We start from the raw sequence: 25,967 nt of genomic DNA, 5'->3' as shown, positions 1-25,967 counted from the left end.
TCAGCAACTAGCTCCGTTGTTGGATCCTAAAGTTACAAATGAGCATGTTTGTTCGTCTTTAAATAATTGCGAGCATAATTATTGTACAGACATTTGCTTTTATCAACAGTTGACTATTATTTACGTTTTGAAAAATCATCACTTACTGATTTTGAATTTGTTTTTATTGTAATGCCATTTATGAGTGCTCAGATTTGCCAAGGTTTTTAAATGTCGTTGTAATATTTTACTGTTTGTAATTTTTATTTTAATCAGCCATTTATATACAAAAGAAAGCTTCGAAAAATAAATGTTTGCGGACGCACTTTGTTGTCCTTATGCGTTTAAGGTATCGTCATTCGCAATATTTACGTTAACATCCATATGTGTGTTATCGTCCAAATTTCATATCTTAAAATAACTATCTCATGGTTTGTAACATGCACTTTTTTAATAGCGAAATAAAGTGTTGCAAATCATAAGGAGTGTCCAAAAGCTGGAACCCTACGGAAAATGTTGATATTTGCTCAAATATCCTCTTCGAAGACCACAATTTTCAATCGCGTTAGTAACGCGACTGAAAATTAATTACGGCTATGGTGTTCCGTGAAAGGTTGATTGACATTATCACGTGCTGCTATGAATGTATCATACACTGGTCAACATATCCTCAACCTTTGTGAAAGTCCCGTTGGCCGTGAGGATTACATGGCTGTTTTCTAATTTGTTATTGACTCTTACGGCAAGGGTTCGAAAACCAAATGCAATTTCGATATCATAGAGTAAAATAATGATAAAATAAGTGTTTTCAAATTCATTACCGGGAAAAAACTAATTTTTGGTCCAAAAACATGAGCGAGTCACTTAAACATTTGAAGGATTTCTACATAATGGACTACAAGGAATAGTTTAGGTTTCAGGTCGAATAATGTTGAGACACATAATGCCTTTTGATTTCCAAAAATTCAAACCTGATAAATACAGTGATTATATAAAGAAAAGGAGCCAAAATGATCGCACTTACACAAACTCTAATATCTGATCAACTTGGTAGGTCATTATTTTCTTTGTTTTTGAAAAACAAATATATGTGTCCTCCCCATTGCTTGTGGATTTGGTGTGCTTTTCCGATGAGGTGAACTTTTGATACACGAGTGTTATCCACATCATTGAAGGTTTATACAGAAACAGAGGAGTGCTAAGGCGTTTCATTTGTCTAAATATTGCATATATAGTTAGTTAATATCGCACGCGGAATATAAAACCATCGCTTCATTTCTCGTAAAATAAACGGACTGAATAATAGAAAATGTGGCACCCCAAGAGCATATCGAAATTATACTCGTGTAAACTGCATGTGTTTTTGATATGTTGTATTATCATCGATCGCTCGCACATTATTTTGAAAAACAAGACTGTAACATCGTAAAATGAGTTTTCAAACCGTAAGTGTTTAGGATGTTTGATGTATTTTTGTTGTTTGGAAAACACATAGCTTTGTTTTGTTTAGAAAGAAAATATTTCGTGTATGTTATTTACGACACTAATTTAAGCAATTGTTGTGCCAAATCCTTAGCTGTCATACTGTATATTACCTGAGTATATTCATTTCCATTATGCATAATGCGTCATGCAGTTTGGAATGTAAGTTTGAAATCACACATTCAGAAAACCAATTAAGTACAATTAGATATCATTTTGATGATAAACAGTGTTATGTTTATGTCCGGGCTATCCAGCGAACCTTAAGTTGCTTAAAATTCCAATTTTTTCAGTTTTGCTAAAATTCCAAATAAAACTCAAAATTGAAAGGGAATTCCTAAAAAATCTCTTATATGTTTTATGTCAATTCCTACTTTTTCATTTTCCTACTCTAATTGTCTTTTGAAAATACAAACCAATACACTTTAATACTATTTCATGTTTGATGTGTCTTTAATGTAGTTAACGGCTCTTTATCAGAGATAATTCAATACAGTGAATGGCAGATGACCACTGGATCAATGTCAGGTTTGTTTATTGGTTTTGACCTTGTGCATGTTGTGGCAAAGATTTAATTATAAAGGTTAGAGCCAATTAACAGCTGATACAATGGAACCCTGGTGTATGTCACTCCTGTACTTATAGTATGTGAGTTTAATTCTTGTTAAATTTGCAGAGGTTAGTCCATTATTACAAAGACCATATTTAGCCCTTAAATTCTTAAATTTAGCCCAAAATTAGCTCTAAATTTCTTTGTTGTATCCCTAAAATTAGTCCTTATTTTTTGCCAAAAAGTGCTGGACAATCTGGACATCGTGTTATATATCACTTTGAGAACGGCCCATATCGATTCAATCAGACTGTATTCTTACTTAAGGAAAATGTCAAAGGATTTCTTTCTTTTCACAATAATGGACAAAACAGAATGGAGATTCAAATAAACCCAAACATATTTCGATATATCGAACTTTTGAATATCGGCCAAGATCCTAGGTGAACAAGTTTCTATATGGATTTCGATCTTGGGTGAGTTTAACAAATTCCTTCTAAGACTCGACTGCTTGGATTGTAATTTCTGATCTAAGTTTGTAAGATATACCCGACTTTATGTTATAACAAAATACTAAAAATGCAAACGATAATACTGTCTATGTTTTAATTGTTATAAATCTTCATATACACATTTTGATCACGCATTATTATGACTCACTGACTCATGCAGCCTCATTTCTTCATCGTAAGGTAAAAGCGTTGACTGAATTTTCTTTAAAACAACAACAAAAACGTTTATATTCATGATACACCTGTGCGAAATATCTTTGCAGTAGAACTATCAACAACACTCTATGTTTATCGTTGACATATATTCTGAAAATTCGGTGCATTTCACTATTAGCCCACCAAAGACATGCTCGGGTTCGTTGGGATGATAATGTCTGTGATTCACATTTTCAGAACAATAAGCATGTCTTGCTTTTCTCCTCATGCGGTTGAATTTAAACTTCAATGTGACGGTTGCGTTCGCCTTCACTTTCAAATCTTCTTCGAAAATGTATGTTTTCGAAACGTTCATATTTGAGAGAGGTATGGGCCGTTCTTCCTCTTCAGATTCGCTCATCGTTACTGATGACAATTGGTAATTCGATGTTTCCATTACTATCGATGTTATCCGTATGGGTTCATTGCTTTGTATCGTAAACCGAGACTCATTTGGCAACGTTGTTCCTTCGGTACATTTGGATGTATTCAAGGTTATCGGCAATGCCTGTGATTGACGCGGCAATGACTTGAATTTGTCAGATACTTGCGATCCATGAAGTTTTTTTGTTAAAATCCACCTGTAGATATCCGATTGGTCATCTTTATCTATAAGTCCTGTTTCAGGAACATGCTCTGCAAATTCTTGAGGTGTCATCAGTCCGAATTTGATTTCCTTCAGCGCTTGACCTAGGAGCGTTTGCTTGTTCTTAGGAGAAATCTCTAAATCCCTTTTTAAACATTCATGTTCGGACCAACGGTTGGCGGCATCAAAATACAGTGCCTCGTTTGGTTTGAGTTGCCTATTTGCAAGGAACTCTGCAAGGCTTTGATTTGTTAGACTGAAAAAATCATCATTTTTTAGTATATCTTCGGCGTTTGTTGTCATAAATGTTTTGCATTTTTCAAGGAGCCCTTGCAGTTCGTAAAATTTTGCGTGCTCATAATTTGAGCAAGCATTATCAACGGCCACAGACGCTTCTAAGAAATCTGAGCACATCTTTACCATCCCGTCGATGCAGTACTTTTTCGCTGCATACAGACACTTCAATACTGTTTCTCCATCTACATCAAGCTCATCAGTATACACGTATCTGTAAAGAGAAATTTAGTCATATTTGAAATATAGCGTGTGCAACATAGTTGATCAACGTAATATTGAGCCCTCTTTAGTACATTTCGGGCAATATACAAGTATTGCAATGGAAATGCGTATGCTATTGAATTCTCCTTTTTTATAGTTGTGTGCTCACATTTACTCGTTAAAAGTAACGATTGAACGAATATAACGTTGAATTTAATTAACACGAGTTCTCAAGAAGTAAAAATTAAAACATACCGCAGCACCATCTCGAAAGTCTTCTTATCGATATCGCTGATTGTAACTTCGTCATCGCCTTTTGACATGGGGCCGTAAAACATGGCTTCAAAAACAGCACTCCTCATGCTGAGTATTACCTTGTGTCCTGTGCAGGACTCATTGTTGCCATTTGGGAAGATAAACGTGACGTCTGTGAACAGTTTTTCTTGTACAAGGTGTTTTAAACATCCTGAAGCTGTTAGTTTTGCCCGCCAGTCTTTAGTTTTACTCGCCATTTTACTGGAGGGAAAATGACACATATAACAAAGAACGTTTCATTTACAAATAATAGTTTACAATTTATTACCTTGTGCTAACTGTTATTATTATTATTATTATTATTATTATTTTGTACCAAAATTGTTATACGTATGACGATTATTCAGCTATCAATATAAGTATGTGTGCTGATGGTCGGTATCTATATGAATTTACTCATTGAAATTAACAATTAAGAACATGCAATGGCGACTTTTGTTGTTCATGCCTTTTATATAATTGTCTGTTTTTGTAAATATGCCAAAAAGGTAAAGTAAACCCAATAAAACTGTTCAATGAACATGCATAATAGTTTTGAAACAATGAATAGAAACATATGATTATGCGTCAGTATTCGTGATAATGATAGGCAAATGAATAAATAAAACATCCGAGGTACTTTTACCTGCGCATGTAAACGCGTTCGCGTGATTTTGTAAGTATATTCTTATCTGAACGAACTACATAAGAAAATATGGTATTCAACGCAGTTTTATTTACGATTACTGTTGTATTATATGAAAGAGCTATTTTAACAAACAGTTTAAAGACCTAATTCGGTTGAAAAAATAGATCATTACATTACAAGATTTAAAAAAGCACCCACAAACATATCAATCTTACCAATGTTTAAATTAGAAAAACATTACCTGTATCTGTAAGTCCGTTAACGATTTTGCTATTTATCCTTTCTATCTTGATATTTATATTTTCATATTGGTTTTTCCGCAGTGTTTTCAAGTTTCAAGTATTCAGAAAACTGTTATCAGTATAAAGGCGGTGTTGTAATGTTATTTTGGGATATTGGAAACCCATATCTTACTTACGTCATATGCTTTGGGATTCCACGATTGTAAAGGATTAAAGAACCAATCAGATTATTTTTTCTTTGCTATATACAATTGAATATTAGATTAAAGAACACATACAAAATTTGAATTTAAGGCCTCACAAAATTATTAGTTTGTTCTTCGAATTTAGTGCATTGTTAAAACAATACAGCGTATGTATTTTAAAACAACTTTACAACGAAACGCATGATGAAATCGCGCGCAACGTATGGTTAATATTTATGTTCGTGTCATGTATCTGACTTTGATAATAGTTACCCACGAAATCCACCGGCTTCTATCGGTAAAGAGGTTTTGACTTGGGTTTGAGTATCCGCTTCAGTTTTGTACAATATTTGATTTTAGGCAATCATTGTTCTGACGCAGTGGCAAATTTCAGAAGTCGGGTCGTTCGACAGGTTGATGGGACAAAGCAAGAATTTTATTCCAATACTTTATTTCAGACGCGAAATCTCGTTACGCACGGGATTTACTGGCTGCCTTCAGTTGACAATATCGAATCTGACAGAACATGAGAGTGAAGATGAGGAAGGTCGGTACAGTGTTTAAAAAGTCGTTCAATAGGTTCTCAAAAGCAATGCAACAATAAAACGTTCTTAAAGGGGCTTGACAACAGATGTAGTAAAAATCTGCAAAAACAGTATTTCCCCGAAACAAGCCTAAAATTGTCATTGCGACCTTGTAGGTGGCCGATAATACATCACTTTACATGAATAAACTACTGAACGCTACAATCATGTTGCTGTCTCATCTGTGTTTCCCCGTTTAAAATTGAAATAGCGCATAATGGTTTCTTAGTATACATCATATCTGTTTATGAATACAAATAAATATCCGGCGCTATTTATTAACTTACTGGGTGTTACGTGGTAGATAACCCTAGTAAATTTCGAATTGTAAAAATGCGCAGAAACTGAGAAAGATAAAGATGTATGTTTCGTAAGCGATGTTATACATCAGTAAGTAAGATTTTACGAGTTGTGCACAACGAAGTCAAATTTATGTAAGTTTTTGGAAATTTTCTTTTTGTCTTGCAATTAAATCAACTGGTGTCTAGCCCCTTTAACCAGTTAAGGTAAATATCAAGGTAGAAAAAGTCAAGCTTAGAAGCAAGTAGACGGTTGATTTGTAATGAGGTGTAACGAACAAATAAATACTTATAACTTTTGAAACTATTTTAACCATTTAAACAACTTACCTGTTAACTAAACACTCCGTTTAAATCATGTGGTTAATATCTGCAAAGGGCGCGTAAGTCTCGTTAACTGTCACTTTCGTTTTGTGACTTCCGGGTGGTATGACTAAAATACGAAAACAGGTTATTTTCGCGAAAGTATGTATAGAAACGTTTGTTATGAAATGGAGTTCCATGTAAAAATGAAATATCTACGGTGGTCAGATATTTAATAGCAGTAAACAAATATTCGAAATGAATAATCATCAGTCTTATGACATTTTTAGGCATACACAGAGGGAGGTAAACAACAACGACGACATAATATGCAGCTCTCACCTCCTTGATGGTGACAAATAAATCGGGCCAACCATTTTTTAGCAAATAATATTGACAGTTCCCAGAGATGTCTGCATTTATATGGTAAATAAATGTAATTATATTAGTTTCCACTTGCAAATCCCAGATTGTTATGATTTTCCATAGAAGTTCATGCAGTACACATATACTTAAAAGCTTCTTTAGTGCTTTTTACTACATGTCTGTATTTCATATTTGTTATCATTATTATATATTTCATTTTTAACAGATTCACTATGATAAAATATAGGTGTTAGGATCATATTTTAAATAGTGCATGATAATTATTTTTGTACTACTCATGACTCTTGTTTGCTGTTTTATATGTGACAGATATAGCTTGCACAAATCATCGCTTGTGATCTCATTCAGTCTTACTGACTGGCAAATGCTCTGTTTATCAACAACAGTATATTATATCATTACATGGTATTGTGTTTATTAATAAAATATCTACTTAATTGCAGCCATGACAACAGGCACCAGTCAGTATAAAGATCCAGAATAGCATGTTATATTTACTCCGGCATAGTCGCTCGCATCACTGGAGATCGATAATCATGCTCCAATCCTAAATATACACACATGATCTATTTGGCTACGCTGAGGCTTATATTTCTAAGTTTATTACATGTTAGGACAAGTGTAAGGCTATGTGCATATAAATTCGTTTGAACCCCACGTAAGCTCGTGTTCCAGTGAGCTGGCGTTTCACTGACCGTTCTATGGCGGTTATCCCATCAGATATTAGTACATGTAAAGCTATTTTAATGCGTCTGTTTGTGGTGTTTGTACATTTCTTTGTCTTGTTCAGTGTCACGTTTTACCTTATCAGTGTTGAAATTAGAATGTTTGACTACTGGGCCCTGTATTGAATAATTGAAGCTACAGTAAACTTGCATGTCAGACAAGTTACACCTGTAGAAATACGAGTCAAATCGTGCATGCGTTCCAAAACCTTCAGGTTCGAACTGCACTTGCAACATTAAACGAATTTTACAGATGATCAGGCGCCTTGTGCAGATAAACGGAAAGGATTAATTGTTTTTGCGTCCAGAAATATGGCCCCTATTTCGAGTGTTGGGGAAAGTTAATTTGGTACAAAGTTGATAGAATTTGCTACATACTTTCATACTTTGATTTTGTTGCGTTCATTTTGAACAGAATTATGGTTATTTGTTATTGTTTCGCTATATTGCTGAAAAGATGTTTTGTGTATAATGAAAAACATTGCCTGCATACCAAAAGCACATCATATCAACATGTTACCTGCGCGTATTTGAAATATTATTATCGTGCTCTCTCGTTTTATTTATTTCCTCTTTATTTGGGAAACAAACTACGTCTGTAATTTTGTAGACGTTTAGGTAAACAGTATATGATGTTTGATGTACTTATATTTTTGTGAACAAAATAAAATACTTTGTTTTGCCCAGAAAGAAAATATATAGTGCACTATTTCTAAACGATTTTGTTGCACATTCTTTAGATGTCTTACTAGATTATACTTAATATAAATATTACGCCATGCAGTTGGAATCCCACATGTTTAGATTATAAATACCTATTAAGTACATTTAATATCACGATTAAATCGACACTGTAACGTGTATTTATATTTGTCGCATTATATGAGCCGCATCGGGCTATTTTTGACCTTCGGACATAATTATTAAAACTGAATTATTTTTTAACAAAAAATGTCAAAAATCATTATACATATGTATATATTTTAAACTTTTTTCTTTTAAAGTTTAAAGGACTATCATTGGTGCATTTCTTTTTCTCGACGATTTATGACCACTAATTTACTCATGTTTCTTCCTGACTTCTTTTGACTGCATTCTTAGTCTGTGTTTAAAACGGCAAAATTATTTATAAAAACAAAAATGAGCCATTATTTTTTTTCTTTATTTATGCTCCATAAAGATTCCATATTAAAAAGTTGTTATACTGATACGTTAATGTTGCAAGTCTTTTCAACAATATTCTTTCGTTAATACGTAATGTGCGTGACTCCATTAAACCGGGTTTATGTTTAAACCTTTTGCTACTGACCTTGTTTCTGTAGTATTCAAATTTAGTATTAAAAATGCGCAATACATTTTCTCATTTGTAAACATATATAATTAAGTACGCATTAACATAAGAAATGCTTTTAGTATTACGTCCTGAATTCCATTTAATTTAAATACCCAATAAAATGAAGCAAATATTATGTTTGAGGCACAGGAGTTCGATACGGTTTATATTTTACCCCTGAATAACATATTTTGAATTTAAGATTGAGTTTTAATAGTTGGTTTGTATTCGATCAAATTGTACTAATTCTTTACGAAAATGCCAACGGCATGTTTTATTTGTGCACCAGTAGTGAGGTTAAAATAGACCTGGGGCCATGAAAACGCACCCTCTCAAATTTCAGTTCAGACTTAGGTAGCAAACTTGCAATTCCGAATTCCATTGTAATTTTCCTTCAGGTTGAGTATTGATGATGAACTTTGACAAAGTGTATTACTTTTTCAAATTGCTCAATAGCCCACCTTGTAAAACGAATGGATTTTTTATATTATAAAAGGGTTTTCTGAGTCTGAGCTTAGATTTGGACATAAGACTATTCGTAATTATGGCCCCTACAGCCGTATTCATTAAGCATCTTTGTGAATAGTTTCGACTTAATGTGAATTTAGTAGATTTTAATACGAATTCTTTTAAATGACCTCTGCTTTTCATCCAATTTATTCATAGGAATAGATATGGTGTTATACCATTTTCTTGCTTATTAACATATGTTGTACAAACATTTAGTTTTTTTATATTCAACTTAATGAAAAGGGCAATTTTCCACTAAGTTAAAGTTTGTCACTTAGATGCTTTGTGAATAATGTCCGGCCCCCTGGAATTATTTCTATAAATAGAAATCTCTTGAACATTGGACAAAGACTAAACCTAGGTGAATGATTTATTTTTCATTCGGACTTCATTCTTTGTGACATTAACAAATCCATAATAAGAATCGGCTTCTAAGCTTGTAGTTCCAGTTTCACCCATCTAGATAAAAATATAACCAGAAAAAGTGACAAAACATGGAGATATTCGATCCAATGTTGTAACAAATTAATTAAAAGACTTTCTTTTTTTATTTGTGCTTAATACAAAGCTGTAAATTTACATATGTGCATATTTACTACGAAACATTATGACTACCACTTTAAGGATGTCTGTTCATGTCAGTATGTAAATTAATGATGTGAATACAAAAATATGCTTTTTCTTTCACACTGTAAGCGTATGTCAGTTTGTATCACGCACTATTATTGCAAAGGAAAACGTCAGTTTATTTTATAAGTCTCCCTATTAGTATTTTATATCATTAAAATGTACATGAATCAAATTAAGGTTCAATGTTCATAATTTGGAAAGCACGCTATCTGAAGACTGATTAACACAACAACAAACATTAAAAGTCATAACTAGTTAAGAAACATTTTTCCGGAACTAATGTCAACAACACTTTATTTTTATCTTTGACAAATATTCTGAAAATTCGGTGCATTTCACTAACAGCCCACCAAAGACATGCTCGGGTTCCATGGGATGATAATGTTTGTGACTCACATTTTTAGTTACATAACCATAGTCTGTGTGTGTTTTTCTCTTTTTGAATTTGAACTTGAATGTGACGGTTGTGTTTGCCTTTACATTTACATCTTCTTCGAAATCGAAATCTTTGAAATCGTATGTGTTCCAAACTCGAATGTTGATGTTTGAGAGAGATATGGGCCGTTCTTCCTCTTCAGATTCGCTCACCGTTACTGATGACAATTGGTAACTCGTTGTTTTCATTATTATCGATGCTATCCGTATGGGCTCATTGCTTTGTATCGTAAACTGAGATTCATTTAGCAACGTTGTTCCCTCGGTACAATTGGATGTATTCAATGCTATCGGCAATGTCTGTGAATGACGCGGCAATGATTTAAACTTGTCACATACTTGCGATCCACGAACTTTTTTGGTTATTATCCACCTGTAGATATCCAATTGATCATCTTTATTTACAAGTCCTGTTTCAGGAACAAGGTCTGCAAATTCTTGAGGTGTCATCAGTCCGAATTTGATTTCCTTTAGCGCAGGACCAAGCAGCGTTTGCTTGTTTTCAGCACTAATCATCATATCTCTTTTTAAGCATTCATTCTCGGACCAACGGTTGGCGGCATCAAAATACAGTACCTCGTTTGGTTTGAGTTGCCTATTTGCAAGGAACTCTGAAAGGCTTTGATTCGTTAGACTGAAAAAATCATCATGTTTTAGTATATCTTCGGCGTTTGTCGTCATAAACGTTTTGCACGTTTCAAGGAGTCCTTGCAGTTCGTAGAATTTTGCGTGCTCATAATTTGAGCAAGCATTATGAACGGCAACAGACGCTTCTAAGAAATCTGAGCACATCTTTACCAGACCGTCTATGCAATACTTTTTTGCTGCATACAAACACTTCAATACTGTTTCTCCATCTAACTTAAGCTCATCAGTATACACGTATCTGTAAAGAGACATATTTGAATAGCAGCGTATTCAACAAAGTCGTTTTTCGCTTCATTGAGCATTTTTGATTAATTACGGGCAATATCAGGATATTCCAAAGGATATTTTTCTACTACTGAATTCTCACATTTTTACTGTTGTATGCTCACATTTACTGATTAAAACTATTAAAACTGAAATGCATATTACGTTGAATTTAATTAACACGAGTTCTCAAGAACTATAAATTAGAACATACCGCAGCAACATCTCAAAGGTGTTCTTTTCGATATCGCTGATTGTAACTTCGTCATCGTCTTTAGCCAAGGGGCCGTAAAACATGGCTTCAAAAACAGGACTCCTCATGCTGAGTATTAGCTTGTGTCCTGTGCAGGACTCATTGTTGTCATTTGGGAAGATAAACCTGACGTCTGTGAACAGTTTTTCTTGTACAAGGTGCTTTAAGCATCTTGAAGCTGTTTGTTCTGCCCGCCAGTCTTTAGTTTTAGTCGCCATTTTGCTGGAGGGAAACAAGATACATATAACAAATAACGTTTCATTTACAAATAATAGTTTACAATTTATTACCTTGTGATAACTGTTATTATTATTATTTATTTTGTACTAAAATTGTTATACATATGACGATTATTCAGCTATGAATATAAGTATGTAGGCAGTTGGTTGGCATCTATATGAGTTTACTAATTAAAATTCACAATTAAGAACATGAATATGAAACATTTGTTATTCATGCCTTCTATATTATTTGTCTGTTTTTGTAAAACATGCTTAAATAATTAAGCAACTACAATAAAATTGAGCATTTTACAATGCACAATACTTTTTAGCACAAGGAAAAAATCACATGATTATGAGTCAGTTTGCGTGATAATGATAGGCAAGTGCATATAGAAAACATCCGAGGTAGTTGTACCTGGGCTTGTTAACCCGTTCAAGTGATTTTGTATGTATATTCTTACCTGAACGAACTACATAAAACAATATAGTATTCAACGTAGTTTTAAATACGATTTTAAATACGATTACTGTTGTATTATATGAAAATGCTATTTTAACAAATAATTTAAATACCTAATTCGGTTGAAAAAAATATATGTTTACAATACAGGATTTAAAAAAGCACGCACAAACATATCAATCTTATAAATGTTTGGAAAAGAAAAACATTACCTGTATCTGTAAGTCCTAAAACAATTTGAGGATATATCCTTTCTGTTTTGATATTTATATTTTCATATTGGTTTCTCCGCAGTATTTCCCAGTTTCAAATTTTCAGAAAACTGTTATCAGTATAAAGGCGGTGTTGTAATGTTATTTTGAGATATAATGGAAACCCATATTTTACTTACGTCATATGCTTTGGGATTCCACGATTGTATAGGATTTAAGAACCAATCAGATTTTTTCTCTTTCCTATATTCAATTGAATGTTAGATTAAAGAACACATACAAACTTTGAATTTAAGGGCTCACAAAATTGATATTTTGTTTTTCGGATTTAGTGCATTGTCTAAACAATACAGTGTATTTATTTTAAAGCAACTTTATAGCGAAACGCATGAGGAAATAGAGCGCAACGCATGGTAAATATTTATGCTCGCGTAATGTATCAGACTTTGATTATAGTTACCCACGAAATCCGCCGGCTTGCTATCTATAAAGAGGTTTTGACTCAGGTCCGAGTATCCGAGCATGGTAACAGCATGGTTTTCAATATTCTTTTACTTTGAAATTGTATTTTAGACGCTAACTCTGGTTACGCTCGAGATTCACAGCCTGCTTTCTGTGGATAAGATCGTTGAGCAGACACGGTGCCGCAATATAGGTTCTCAAAAGCAATGCAACAATATACCGTTCTTAAACGGGCTAGACATGGGTGGTTTAAAAATCTGCAAATACAGTATAGCCTCAAATCAAGCATAGAATTTTCAATGCGATCTAAGGGTCTTCGGTTCAGTGTTTCAAACGTCGCAAAATAGGTTCTCAAAAGCAATGCAATAATATACCGTTCTTAAACAGGCTAGACATAGGTGGTTTAAAAATCTGCAAATACAGTATAACCTCAAATCAAGCATAGAAATTTCAATGCAATCTAGTTCGAGGCCGATAGTACATCACTTAATATGGTCAAAATAATGCTGAAATAATCATGTTGCTGTCTCATCTGTGTTTCTTCGTTTAAAATATCGCTTCATGGTTTCCCAGTTTAAATCACATCTGTTTATGAGTACAGATAAATATACCAACCTATTTTCAAACTTACTGGGATTTGCATGGTAGACAACCCTAGTGAATTTCGAATTGCAAAAATGCGCAAAAATTGCATGTGTCATAAGCGATGTGATACATCTGTAAGTAAGATTAGATGCGTTGTAAAAAAACTATGGTAACTTTTTGTAAGTTTTTGACATTTTCTTTTTTTCTTGCAATTGTATCATCTGGTGTCTAGCCCCTTTTATATGATATCAATAGCATATATGTAGCAAGGTGCATATTTCAGTATTTTATCAATTTGTGTGTTTGGTATGGTTCTATATCGTATATTGTTTTGTATTGTTTGTGTATCGTCGTGTTTAGTGTTGTGCTACGTGGTTATTGTCCTCTGTGCGTTACTGTCCGTCTATGTCCGTCAATGTCCGTTTATGTCCGAGTGCGTCAGAGCGTGAATACTGGTAATGCGAGTTTGTCTAAATTTATAGAGTGATTGATTGGTTCATAATGCCTTTTCCCCTTTTTCCCGCTTCATTGCATACGCCCTTATTTATATATACACATATATCATTCCGTTCTGAATCATCATCGACGCAAGTCAAAATTGCAATTGTAACAGTTGTTACTATTTATTTAATATTCGCTCTTATCTTTGAGCTGAAATATTCTTACTTATTTAATATTCGCTCTTATCTTTGAGCTGAAATATTCTTTCATATATAATTATTATTTAGACGTGCCTGGTAAGTTTATTACTCATAGTTCTTGGAATGTTTTATGTATTTAACCGCGAAGTCTCCCTTGATATATTTATCGATCACTGTCCATTGTCTTTGTATTTTGTGTGATTAATAATATGATTAGCATTTACTTTTATATGTTTTATTATATGTTTTAGGTTTCATTCGACAACGTAAATAAATATTCGAACTCCGAAGTTGAGTGGTTTCGTCTTTGCAAACCCACACTACATATAGAAGTATGGACCTGCTTGATACTTTTGAATAACACTAAGTGAAATAATTGAAATCCTTTCCTCGTATAAGTTCTTATGTGAAAAGCTACAGAAACAAGCTCAGTAGCAAAAAGTTTAAACATAAACCCAGTTTAATGACACAGGGTAAATGTAAAAGATATAGAACAAAAAAATCAGAAAGTTGAAACATGGGAGAACAGCACAAAACTCCACAAACAGCACAGTGCATATATATTATATAAAAAAAACTAGGTATGTATAAGTCATTTAGTTTGGCATATATTCTTTGCTAATTGTATATCATGAAATTATAATACCAAAACCTTTATAGTGTTGTAAAAGTAATGGTTTGCAGAATCGTAAACATTTCGTTATGATTAGTATTACTATTAAAGCTAAACCATTTATAACAATTATGCAAAATAAGAGTATTGTTGCAGTTCACGACTTCAAGGTCACCATGCTACAACGACTCTTATCAAATACACTCAGATGATGATGTGCCACCAAAGCCTGTAATCAAACGGTACGGTAAGGTTGTCAGTAATGTATATTAAACGGAACATGTTGTTAGATATCTTGGTTAGGGTCCTTGCAAAATTATTTTTTTTAAATAAAGAAATAATAAAAAATGTTTATTTCAGGGCATTTTTTTATCCTTTTTAAAACACTCAGATCTGAGTCGGGTAGTACACCTCTGCGGTTACTCTTAAAATATTACCCCCCCCCCCCCAGCAAATCAAATATGTACATATTGCAAACAAAAATGCTATTAATTAAAGTGTTTCTTTATTAATTTGTCTACGTTTACTGACAGGTCGAAATCCCAGAGGACGTCTGAGTCTGTGGCTACACTAAAGAATACAGAAGCGTCCACGGGGTCCGAAGTCAAAAATGGACTTAGAGATAAAGCTAAACTTATAGATGAGGAAGAGGTGGAAGTTGAAATGTAAGATGTTTTATTTATTAACTATATATTGTACTGGCAATTCATATGATCATAAATGATAAATTAGACATATATCAGCCACTGTTGCTAATGCGAACTAATATTAAACGTTATATATTTTAATAGAAATGTATAATATACATATAAAATATGACCATTGGGAAACATGATTGTATCTGTTTCAGGTTAAGTGGGGCGTTTATGCACAATATGCAAGAGCCATTGGACTAGTGTTTGGCTAAGCAACTGGACCTCCGACCCCGACTTACAGGATGTAGAACACTACCCGCCTGACAGTGAAGCTAGGAGAGAAATAAACAATTACTATCTTTTTATGGTGAATTAGGTATTGCACAAGGTATGTAAGCACGACTAGCATAATGTTTTTTTTTCATCAATTCTTAATATCTTAATTGTTCCATTTGAAAAGAAAGAAAACATAAACCTTTTTTTTAAAAAACCCTGCAAAAGTCGAAAAACGGCCATACCTTTGGTGCCGTCGTCGGAAGTGGCTGAGTCGTATTCAGACTTGAACATATGTGACACGTATTAAGTATGATGGATTCGATCTTTAATGCGTCCGTGATTTGGAATTTTGCAAAATCGCGCCCAAGCATTCATACGCCGAATCAACATTAGCCCGTTTCCGATCTGAGGGGCAAAACGTTAAACCTGTTTAAATGTCGTCGAGTTTTCTATGTAACATCATGGGCACTGAAAGTGCGTTGATAAATTTGAAACGGCCTTGAGAACCCAGTGGTAGAAACTCTACCGTAATGATCTTTATCGAATTAAATATCAGAAGTTAAGTTCCCAAGGAACAAGAAACACATAAGATAAACATATTCACTGAACCACGACAGGCAGAGCTTTGTCTAATAGCCGTTTGTTTAAGCATGTTATATAACCATGTTGTTAATGCATATAGCTATGTCATAGGCTTCCTTGCACACAGACGATTATTTGTCGGAAGACTGGCCTTCTAAGGGAGAAATTCAGTTGTGTTCCTACTCCACCCGATACAGAGAGGGCCTGCCTCTTGTTCTCAAAAGTTTGGACGTGAATTTCAGCGCTGGGCAAAGGGTAGGTGCAATAAAAAAATCACAGATGTTATTTGGTTAACCAATCAATTGGACTATATTTTGAAGTTAAGAAATAGCACATGACTGCAATATCCAAAGAGTTTACTGAAAAAACCTCGACCAGTTTCAATAATTGCTTCCAAGAATGGTAAGTTTTTACTCCGTTTTTATATTTTTGACAATTTTGAGATGTTGATTATTACAACATAAATGTGTTTGATTTTATGATTTAAGTGTATTGCCATGTTCTCGTTGTACCATCTCTACTAATTGTTTCTTTGGTCATTTGTGACCTTCACAGTGACCTTCTTAATAGTTTATAGGCAAAACATATATTTAAAACAAACATTGGACTTAACGAACTGTTTCGAAAACGTTGCCTATAGATCGGTATTGTCGGACGAACTGGTGCGGGGAAATCCTCACTGACTCTGGCCCTCTTCCGTCTGATAGAGCCCTCTAGCGGTAAAATCATCATTGACGGCAGAGATGTTAGCAGGCTTGGGCTTGCAGACCTTCGGTCTAGGCTTACAATATTGCCGCAGGTAAATTGTGGTTTTCATGTAAACATACCAGAATAATAAGGTCTTTGGAATTATAAAATCGCAACAGCGATAAATTGGAACGTTTCAAAGCCAAAGGTATTATGAATTCTTTGATAATATGTTAATGATTATATCGGCCATTTCAGCATTATAAGCCATAGGTTTGTGAGGTGTATTTACTATGATCTGAATATTTAAGCGTTAATATTTGTCAGCCTGGAAATGTTATATTTTGTATATAGTTACTATTTAAAGCTGCACTCTCACAGATTAACCATTATTAAAACTTTTTTTTATTTTTTGTCTTCGAAGGAGCAAATTTTTGCGTAAGTATCTGCAAACCGATATTATTAAATTGCTGAAAAAAATCGGATCGTAGATTTTCATTTTTCCGCCCGAAAATTAATGTTTTATGACCTAAACTAACGGTTAAAGAAAAACGCATAAAACATCAAGTTTTGAACTTAAAAATAAATATCTGCGATCTTATTTTTGTCAGCAGTCTTATTTATCTGGTTTTCATGGATTTTCGCAGTCAAAACGTTTAGTCTGTGAGAGTACAGCTTGAAGTAAACAATATAAATATCAAAAAGTAGGTTAAGATGCTCTTACAGTTAACACGAGCCTCACATATCCTTTAACATAACACTGATTTCAGGAACCGGTGTTATTTTCCGGCAGTCTGAGGATGAATCTGGACCCAATGGATGAGCAATCCGACTCCGATGTTTGGGATTCACTTGAACACGCCCATCTTAAGACATTTGTTGAAGGGCTGCCCACACGATTGGAGTACGAAGTTTGCGAGGGAGGACAGAATCTGAGGTAATAAGCCGCTTCATGATATAAAATTGCTTTATTTTCGCGCATGAAATATTTTGGCTCAAATGCAGTATTCTAACACGTTGTAATATTTGCTGAATTTGATATGAAAATCCTATTGTGTATTCGTAAACGATGTTTAAACCATGGTTTTGCACGTACTTAGTTAATAACCTATCTAAAATAGCGTTAGTTAAAAAAGGGCGAAAGTGGAACCTGGTTATCTACCATTATAGCTTGGACGTGCTGATACACTTTAATTACATGTTTCCCTGCCCGGTTTATGAGAGAAGAAACATATTTTCTTGCTTAGGAGACTTTCTTTACACCTTGAAACGGCCTTACATGTAATATGTGTATTTCTGATCATCATTGTGTCTTAAACTATTGCTTATTTTTGGTTATGTTTAGAGTGTACGTAAGATTTCCAGTAATGTTTTCTATTTCTAGCGTTGGCCAAAACAACTGGTTTGTCTAGCGCGAAGTCTGCTGCGTACAGGCAGAATTCTGGTGTTGGACGAAGCAACAGCTGCCGTAGATTTAGAAACAGATGCGCTCATTCAGGACACCATTCGGCAAGAATTTAAAGATTGCACCGTTCTCACCATTGCTCATCGACTTAACACAGTCATTGACTATGATAGGTAGGTCTCTGTTCCTTATGTAATGGATTGATATTAATAAAGTACCATTTAACCCTTTTCTTATTTGTTGTTCATTTCCATAACCCATTATCATAGTTACCATTGGAACAGTATATTATTTATTTTGTGATATTGCGAGCATGTTTGTGGTGTTAGTATTTCTGTATACGGTGTTTATATGTTGATGTCTTTAGTTCATTGTAGTTTGGGCAATTTCCCTGTGCCCCTAAACAGGTTTTATTTTTGAAATTTCGACTACTGGGCCTGTTTTAATCTTATTATTATATGATCCAGCAAGCACCATCAACATTACACGCAAACATGCTTGTATCATTATTAACCCTTTCTATATAGTTTTTATAGTTATTGGATAGAAAACTTATTTGCATCTATTTATATGTGTATAACTGTCGGCTCTATATCATATATCTCTCTTTGCTCAATATTTAAGACTGATATTTAAGCAATTGAAAATGCATTGCTAATAAAAGTGACTTAAGTGAGTTTTAATTCAGTCTATACTTGTATTACAGAATCCTGGTTTTGAGCGAGGGGGAGGTCAAAGAGTTTGACAATCCTCAGAACCTTCTACAAGATACACGATCCATATTTTACAGTATGGCGAAGGACGCGGGACTTGTTTAAGAAATTCATATTGATATTATTACTCTTACTAACATATCATCACTGTCAAATAATGTTCAATCAATCCTCTCAACAATAATCGGGTAGTTGTTTTGTTAATCTATCATTGATAGCACTTGGTTGCGACATCCAATTAATCTTCCCAGAATTGTCTAGCACCATGGGAAGATTTGTCGCGCATAAATTCGACCTCTTATATAACAGGGACACACTTCAAGGTCACACTTTTAGGGTCAACGTTGGACAGCAAGGACTTCATAGTTCAGCCAAAATATGATTAATGAGTTCAATTAATCATAGATTTGCACTGCACCCTTTTAAGAAGCGTCGCGTCTATATGCTTCATCTCAACAATCAAGGTCACATTGTGAGGTCAAGTTGCATGTTACAACCTTTACAATTGCATATTATATTGTTTTTAAGCCTTATTTTTGTTTTTAAATATTAAGGAAAATTTACATTTTTCTCTAACTGCAATGGAAAGTTGTTCTTGCATGACAGTTGTGCATTCATCAAAAGGCCACGGTCACGTTCTGGTGTCAGTATTCCATAATATGGATTTTTTTAGCAATTATTCTTATCCCAGCCACAGCGTTTTCTTGTAATCTGAATATTAACAAAACCTTTTATTTAACATAAATGTAAATGTTATATGTTAATGGATATTCGTCCGTCAGGGACATTTGTCACCTTTTAGTGACAGCTCTTGATATTTTCTATTTTGGTTGTGAAAATCTTAAGTATTTCCGGTTGGTGTATTTATATTTTCAATAGCATAATATTGTTGTTTCTTTTTTGCAGTTATGAATACAATATATTGTACGAACTATTCATATACACAACTATGGTTACAGCAATGGGCAGGCAATCCAGCGATTCGGTTCCGATTGTGGCGGCCATTTCATATAAATATATACACTTGTCCTTCATTAGCAGTCTTAGTGTATCTACGGTTGGATTCAGCAACTAGCTCCGTTGTTGGATCCTAAAGTTACAAATGAGCATGTTTGTTCGTCTTTAAAGAATTGCGAGCATAATTATTGTACAGACATTTGCTTTTATCAACAGCTGACTATTATTTACGTTTTGAAAAATCATCACTTACTGATTTTGTATTTGTTTTTTATTGTAATGCCATTTATAAGTGCTCAGATTTGCCAAGGTTTTTAAATGTCGTTGTAATATTTTACTGTTTGTAATTTTTATTTTAATCAGCCATTTATATACAAAAGAAAGCTTCGAAAAATAAATGTTTGCGAACGCACTTTGTTGTCCTTATGCGTTTAAGGTATCGTCATTCGCAATATTTACGTTAACATCCATATGTGTGTTGTCGTCCAAGTTTTATATCTTAAAATAACTCTCTCATGGTTTGTAACATGCACTTTTTAAATAGCGAAATAAAGTGTTGCAAATCATAAGGAGTGTTAAAACAAAAATACCAAAAGCTGGAACCCTTCAGAAAATGTTAATATTTGCTCAAATATCCTCTTCGAAGACTACAATTTTCAATCGCGTTAGTAACGCGACTGAAAATTAATTACGGCTATGGTGTTCCGTGAAAGGTTGATTGACATTATCACGTGCTGTTATCAATGTATCATACACAGGTCAACATATCCACAACCTTTGTGAAAGTCCCGATGTTCGTGAGGATTACTTGGCTGTTTTCTAATTTTGTATTGACTAACGGCGTGGGTTCGAAAACCAAATCAAATGCAATTTCTATATCATAGAGTAAAATAATGATAAAAGAAGTTTTTTCAAATGCATAACCGGAAAAATTAATGTTTGGTCCAAAACATGAGCGAGTCACTTAAACATTTGAAGGATTTCTACATAATGGATTACAAGCCATATTGTACGTTTCAGGTCGAATAATGTTAATACAATATCTGATTAATATTCGATAGGGCATTATTGTCTTTGCTCTTGAAAACAAAAACATGTGTCCTTCCCAAATTGCTTCTCTCATTCCGTTCAACGACATTTGACATCGGGAGACATGGAGCGGATCGGGTGTGCTTTTCGATGAGGTGAACATTTGATACACGAGTGATATCCACATCATTGAAGGCTTGTTATAGAAACTGAATAGTGTTAAGGCGTTTCGTTTGTCTAAGTATTGCACATTTAGTTTAGCTAAGACCGCACGCGGATTATAAAACCGACGGTACAATTCTCGTAAAATAAACGGACTGAATAAAAGAAAATCCCGGCATCCCAAGAGCATATCGTAATTATAATCGTTTAACCTGCATATGCTATATATATTATTATCGAGCTCTCCATAATATTTTGAAAAACAAGACTGTTATATCGTCAACGCTATTTGTAAACAGTAAACTTTTCGAATGTTTGATGTATTTTTCTTGTTTTTAAAACACAAATCTTTGTTTTGTTTAGAAATGGAAATATATCGTGTGTTTTTGACGGCACTATTTTAAGCAATTTAATTGCCCAATCCTTGGCTGTCTTGCTGGATATTACCTGAATATATTGATTTCGTTTATACATAATGCGTCATGCAGTTTGGAATGCAAGTTTGGAATCCCACATTCAGAAAACCAGTTAAGTACAATTAAATATTGTGACGAGGATTAATAGTGTAATGTTTATTTCCAGACATCGCGATATATTTCACATTATGTGCGGCTCATATCAGATTGTTTTTTTACTTAAGGAAAATGTGAACGGATGTCTTTGTTTTCGCACTAATAGACAAAACCGAATGGAGATTCAAATAGACCCAAACCTAAGTATATAAGTCGTTATATCAGACGGTAAACCTCGATTAAAATCCATAAACTCACACTTGTACATAAATCACACCCAAGGTGTTATTCATGGCAAGTGTTCTTTATAAATTGGTGTTCATTTACTTAAAGGAACGTCCGAGGTTGTGTATACTTTAAAGAAGTTGTTAAAATAAACGGATATTAAATAGACATCTATAATATGACCATGGTAAACATGACTGTACCTGTTTCAGTTTAGATAGGGACTATTGGACTAAAAATCACGTTTGTTATAATAGACCAGTTCACGGTAAGCGCCTGGTGAAGCCGAGATCTCGATCGCGCGGACGCTTATTGCACTAAATAACGCGAGAGTTCGCGAGAGGTCATTATGTGGGGGCTAGTCTCGCTGAGTAAACATACACACTGAAAGCCGTAGAACTGACAGCAAATCAAAAGGCCGATTAACGCAATGGAGAGTTTATTTACGAAGGGCTGGTTTAACAAATGTGAACATGAGTGGGCGAAAAGTTTGACGGATGTGCCCGACCTAGACAGTGAGAAATTAAAACATTATTTAATCGAAAGCAGGGACAAATCTTTCGACAGGGACAGTGTTCGCGCCTACAAGTCGTTGAAGGCTTTCAAATACTTTGAGGAGGGATTCGTCCAAAAGTTGCTTCATGCCAAGTTTTTAGACGGTGAAAAGGAACTATATTTGATCAGTTCACGTGTGCTGGCTTCGTACCAGGGGAAGTCGTACCAGACGTATGTTGCGCTGGACAGACTGACCACCATCCCAGTTGGGGGAGCCTGTGAATGTGTTGCTGGGTAATACCAAATTTCGTTTGTGTGATAAATGTCAATTATATGTATATTCTTTACAATTTTTTTTTTATGAATGAAAGAAATTATAAACTTAGCTATTAAATATCAGGATAAACCATTGACCTTGTCTAAAATAATGGAGTTTCCAAACATGATAATTCTTATCGCTTACCACATTATTAAGACTAATTAAAAAAAAACCCCAACCACGTTTCAATTATTCAGACTAGATGAACCACACATTTCACCAGGCACATCCCCAGTTTTTTTCCTATTTATAAATGTGTCATAGCTTTGTAATTCTAGATTATGTCATTTATTTGAAATCAGAATGAGTATTATTGATCAAAAATCATTCTGTTTCAGATTGGGTGAAGCATGCAGCCATATTGCCGCGGTGCTATTTGCAGTTGAGGATTTTGTTGCGAAGGGCCTAAACAAGTTGTCTTGCACAGATGAGATCTGCAAATGGAACGCTCCATCCAGGCAAAATGTTGAGCCAACCAGTATTCACAACATCAGAATTGTAAAGTAGGTGTAAATACATGTTAATTAGGGAGACATGTCCTGAGGCTGTTACCGTTACTTGAATAATAAAATCTATGGCCTAAAACAGGACATCCTTCGCTCATCTGACCAACACTAAACTGCATTACTATAGCAGCCAGCTCTAATGCAAGACAGCATTAATGCCTTTTTTAAACATATTGCAAACCTATTTATTAAATAACTATATTATTAAAATAATTCAATAAGCTCAAATGTAATTTCACTTCGTAAATTTATCTACAGCCTTAAGTATGATTGAAATTAAAAATAACAATTATGCTTAAACAACATATCTTTTCAGACAGGAACATGGCAAAGTTCTTAAGGCACGAGAGACGTTTGACTGCTCTGGATACGACCCAAGGAACCCAAATGACAGAGTTGTTGACGTGGATAGGAAGAAGACACTGACTGAAATCTTGAAGAGACATAATAGCACATGCAACTTCCTTCGGTATGCAGATGCAACAAATACAGTCACCCAGAAGTCAGAAGTTTCCATTGACAATAGTGAAGACATTCCATTGATAAATTGCTGTCCTCCATCATTGGATGAAATTAACACTGCATGTTCTATCTTCAAAAATAAGCTTTGTGTAAGTGATGAAGAGAGGCATAAGCTTGAGCGACAAACAATAGGTCAGTCTGACAGTAAGAAGTGGAAGGATGCCAGGCGTTATCGATTGACTGCTTTAAACTTCCATAGAATTTTCAGACGAAAAGCAAAAACCAGCCCAAAAGCCACTGTAGATTCCTTGTTGTATAAGCAGACCAAACAGACAAGTGCCATGGCATTTGGTTTGCAGCAAGAGGATTTGGCTGCAAAGCGGTATTGTAAGAAAACTGGTGCCAAGGTTGTTAAGAAGGGCCTCGTGGTGGACAGTGAGTACCCTTATCTGGGGGCCTCTGTGGACAGGGTTAATGTTTCAGAAAACAAAATTGTTGAAATAAAGAACCCTTCATCAACTTGGGGAATGACAATGGCCGAGGCTGCAAAGAAACTGAAGTGTCTCAAGCACAATGAGAATGATGACATAGTTCTGAATCCAAGTCATGAATATTACACGCAGATCCAGGGCCAGATGGGTATTCTTGGAATCCCTAAATGTGACTTTGTCATCTGCACAAAGGAGGATATTCTGATTCATGAAGTTACATTTGACTGCATATTCTGGGAAGATTGTAAAAGAAAGCTTGTTACATTCTATGAAAATATTATGGTCCCAGAAGTTGTCTTCCCCAGAGTGAAACATGGCTTAGAGCCTCACGTGTATATGTTTGTAAAGTAAAATTCAGTGCAGGAAGCATATTTGCCTATAGCTGTATAATTAGTCGTAAACACTAGTGCTTTTATATCATATTGACACCTCACTCAATGAATGTTGCTAAGTTATTATTTATTATAAATGTTACTTTGTTTTGCATTGTACATATGTGCATAAGCTTACTTTGCTGTTTCAAAGTGCTTCCATGTCATAATGGTATCAATTAAATGTTTGAATGTGATTTATTTAGAAGCAGCCTTTTGCACTTATTTCCAAAAAACTTATTAAGATTTATTTTAAACTAAAACAAATTGACAAGAAATGTTTTCAGTTCTTTATTAATAGTTGTTCTCCTGAAATTAACACAGAGCTTTCCTATGTAACTATTAAATTTGTGAACCTGTACTTATGTCTTTGTATATCTTCTTTTTAGTAATTACATGCCACTGGTTGTCACTTAACCATTCATTTGGCTAATGGAGTTATTAAAGTTTTTCAATGAATACTTAGAAAAAGGGATAACACTGATCGCCTCATGCAAACCAACTCTGGCCTCTTCGTAGGCGGAATGAGATTGGTGTCAATATATCATCATGTTGCAATAAAGTTGAAATGAAGTAATAGAGTAACCTTTACAAACATTTATTAGCATAGATCAGTATGCAGTTAACAATGAGAATGAAATATCAAGTCAATAATCTTTTAACAATCAACATGTCAATACATTTGGTTAAACACAACATGTCATTATATTAGTTCAACTTAAACATGTCAATACATTTGGTTAAACTCAACATGTCAACACATTTTGTTAAACACAACATGTCAATACCTTTTGTTTAACTCAACATGTCAATACATTTGGTTAATATTAACATGTCAATACATTTGGTTAATGTCAACATGTCAATACATTAGGTTCAACTCAAAATGTCAATACATCTGTTTAAAGTCAACATGGTAATACATTGGTTAAGTTAACATGACAATACATATGTAACAATCACCATATCAATACTTTCTTAAAAATAACGCTCAAAACATTGGTAGCAATCACCATGTCAATACCTTGGTAACATGGAGCAGATCTGAATATTCCACCATTTAAAAATGGAAATCATCAACTGACACCTCAACAAGTTGAAAAAACCAGACGGATAGCCGAGGTTAGAATTCATTGTTTTTTCAACTTGTTGAGGTGTCAGTTGATGATTTCCATTTTTAAATGGTGGAATATTCAGATCTGCTCCATGTTTTCTAAGCTCAGAACTGATTTCAAATCCTCTGTCTGCCATAATGCAGTCACCTGACTGAATATGGTGAAGTAAGCCACAGTGCTTGACAATACATTTGTCAGATGCACTTCCACCATAAAGAGGGGAGACATATGCCACTGTTCCATCTGGTGTTATACCAACAAGAATTGTGTGGGTATTTCGATGTT

At 34.3% G+C, this 25,967-nt stretch overlaps 2 protein-coding genes, 1 long non-coding RNA gene and 1 pseudogene across 7 annotated transcripts; 3 read left to right on the top strand and 1 right to left on the bottom strand.

Annotated features, from left to right (window-relative positions):
* Window positions 1–2,603: 2,603 nt before the first annotated feature.
* On the bottom strand, window positions 2,604–12,567 carry LOC128240015 (BTB/POZ domain-containing protein 3-like). Of its 5 annotated transcripts, none has more exons than XM_052956491.1 (3): window positions 12,440–12,567; window positions 11,505–11,765; window positions 2,604–3,812 (listed from the first exon to the last, which is right to left on the bottom strand). In XM_052956491.1, exons 2-3 carry the CDS (start codon window positions 11,759–11,761, stop codon window positions 2,795–2,797), a joined length of 1,275 nt encoding a protein of 424 aa, XP_052812451.1. In that variant the 5' UTR covers window positions 11,762–11,765; window positions 12,440–12,567; the 3' UTR covers window positions 2,604–2,794. The 5 variants fall into 5 exon arrangements, with proteins under 5 accessions (XP_052812451.1, XP_052812449.1, XP_052812450.1 ...); XM_052956489.1 differs by lacking the exons at window positions 11,505–11,765; window positions 12,440–12,567 and adding exons at window positions 4,058–4,318; window positions 6,386–6,471; XM_052956490.1 differs by lacking the exons at window positions 11,505–11,765; window positions 12,440–12,567 and adding exons at window positions 4,058–4,318; window positions 4,987–5,119.
* Window positions 12,568–13,578: 1,011 nt separating this feature from the next.
* On the top strand, window positions 13,579–15,662 carry LOC128240503 (uncharacterized). The gene is made up of 4 exons (XM_052957158.1): window positions 13,579–13,620; window positions 14,897–14,982; window positions 15,274–15,405; window positions 15,591–15,662. Exons 1-4 carry the CDS (start codon window positions 13,579–13,581, stop codon window positions 15,634–15,636), a joined length of 306 nt encoding a protein of 101 aa, XP_052813118.1. The 3' UTR covers window positions 15,637–15,662.
* Window positions 15,663–15,679: 17 nt separating this feature from the next.
* LOC128239801 (uncharacterized) lies at window positions 15,680–16,998 on the top strand. Its single transcript, XR_008261927.1, has 3 exons — window positions 15,680–15,763; window positions 16,345–16,488; window positions 16,874–16,998. It is a non-coding gene; the product is annotated as an uncharacterized LOC128239801 (long non-coding RNA).
* Window positions 16,999–17,694: 696 nt separating this feature from the next.
* LOC128239800 (multidrug resistance-associated protein 1-like) lies at window positions 17,695–19,439 on the top strand (annotated as a pseudogene).
* Window positions 19,440–25,967: the final 6,528 nt, after the last annotated feature.

Source organism: Mya arenaria, chromosome 7 (assembly GCF_026914265.1).
Source record: "Mya arenaria isolate MELC-2E11 chromosome 7, ASM2691426v1".
NCBI classification, from domain to species: Eukaryota; Metazoa; Mollusca; class Bivalvia; order Myida; family Myidae; genus Mya; species Mya arenaria.
This window is presented reverse-complemented; position numbering and strand designations above follow the sequence as displayed.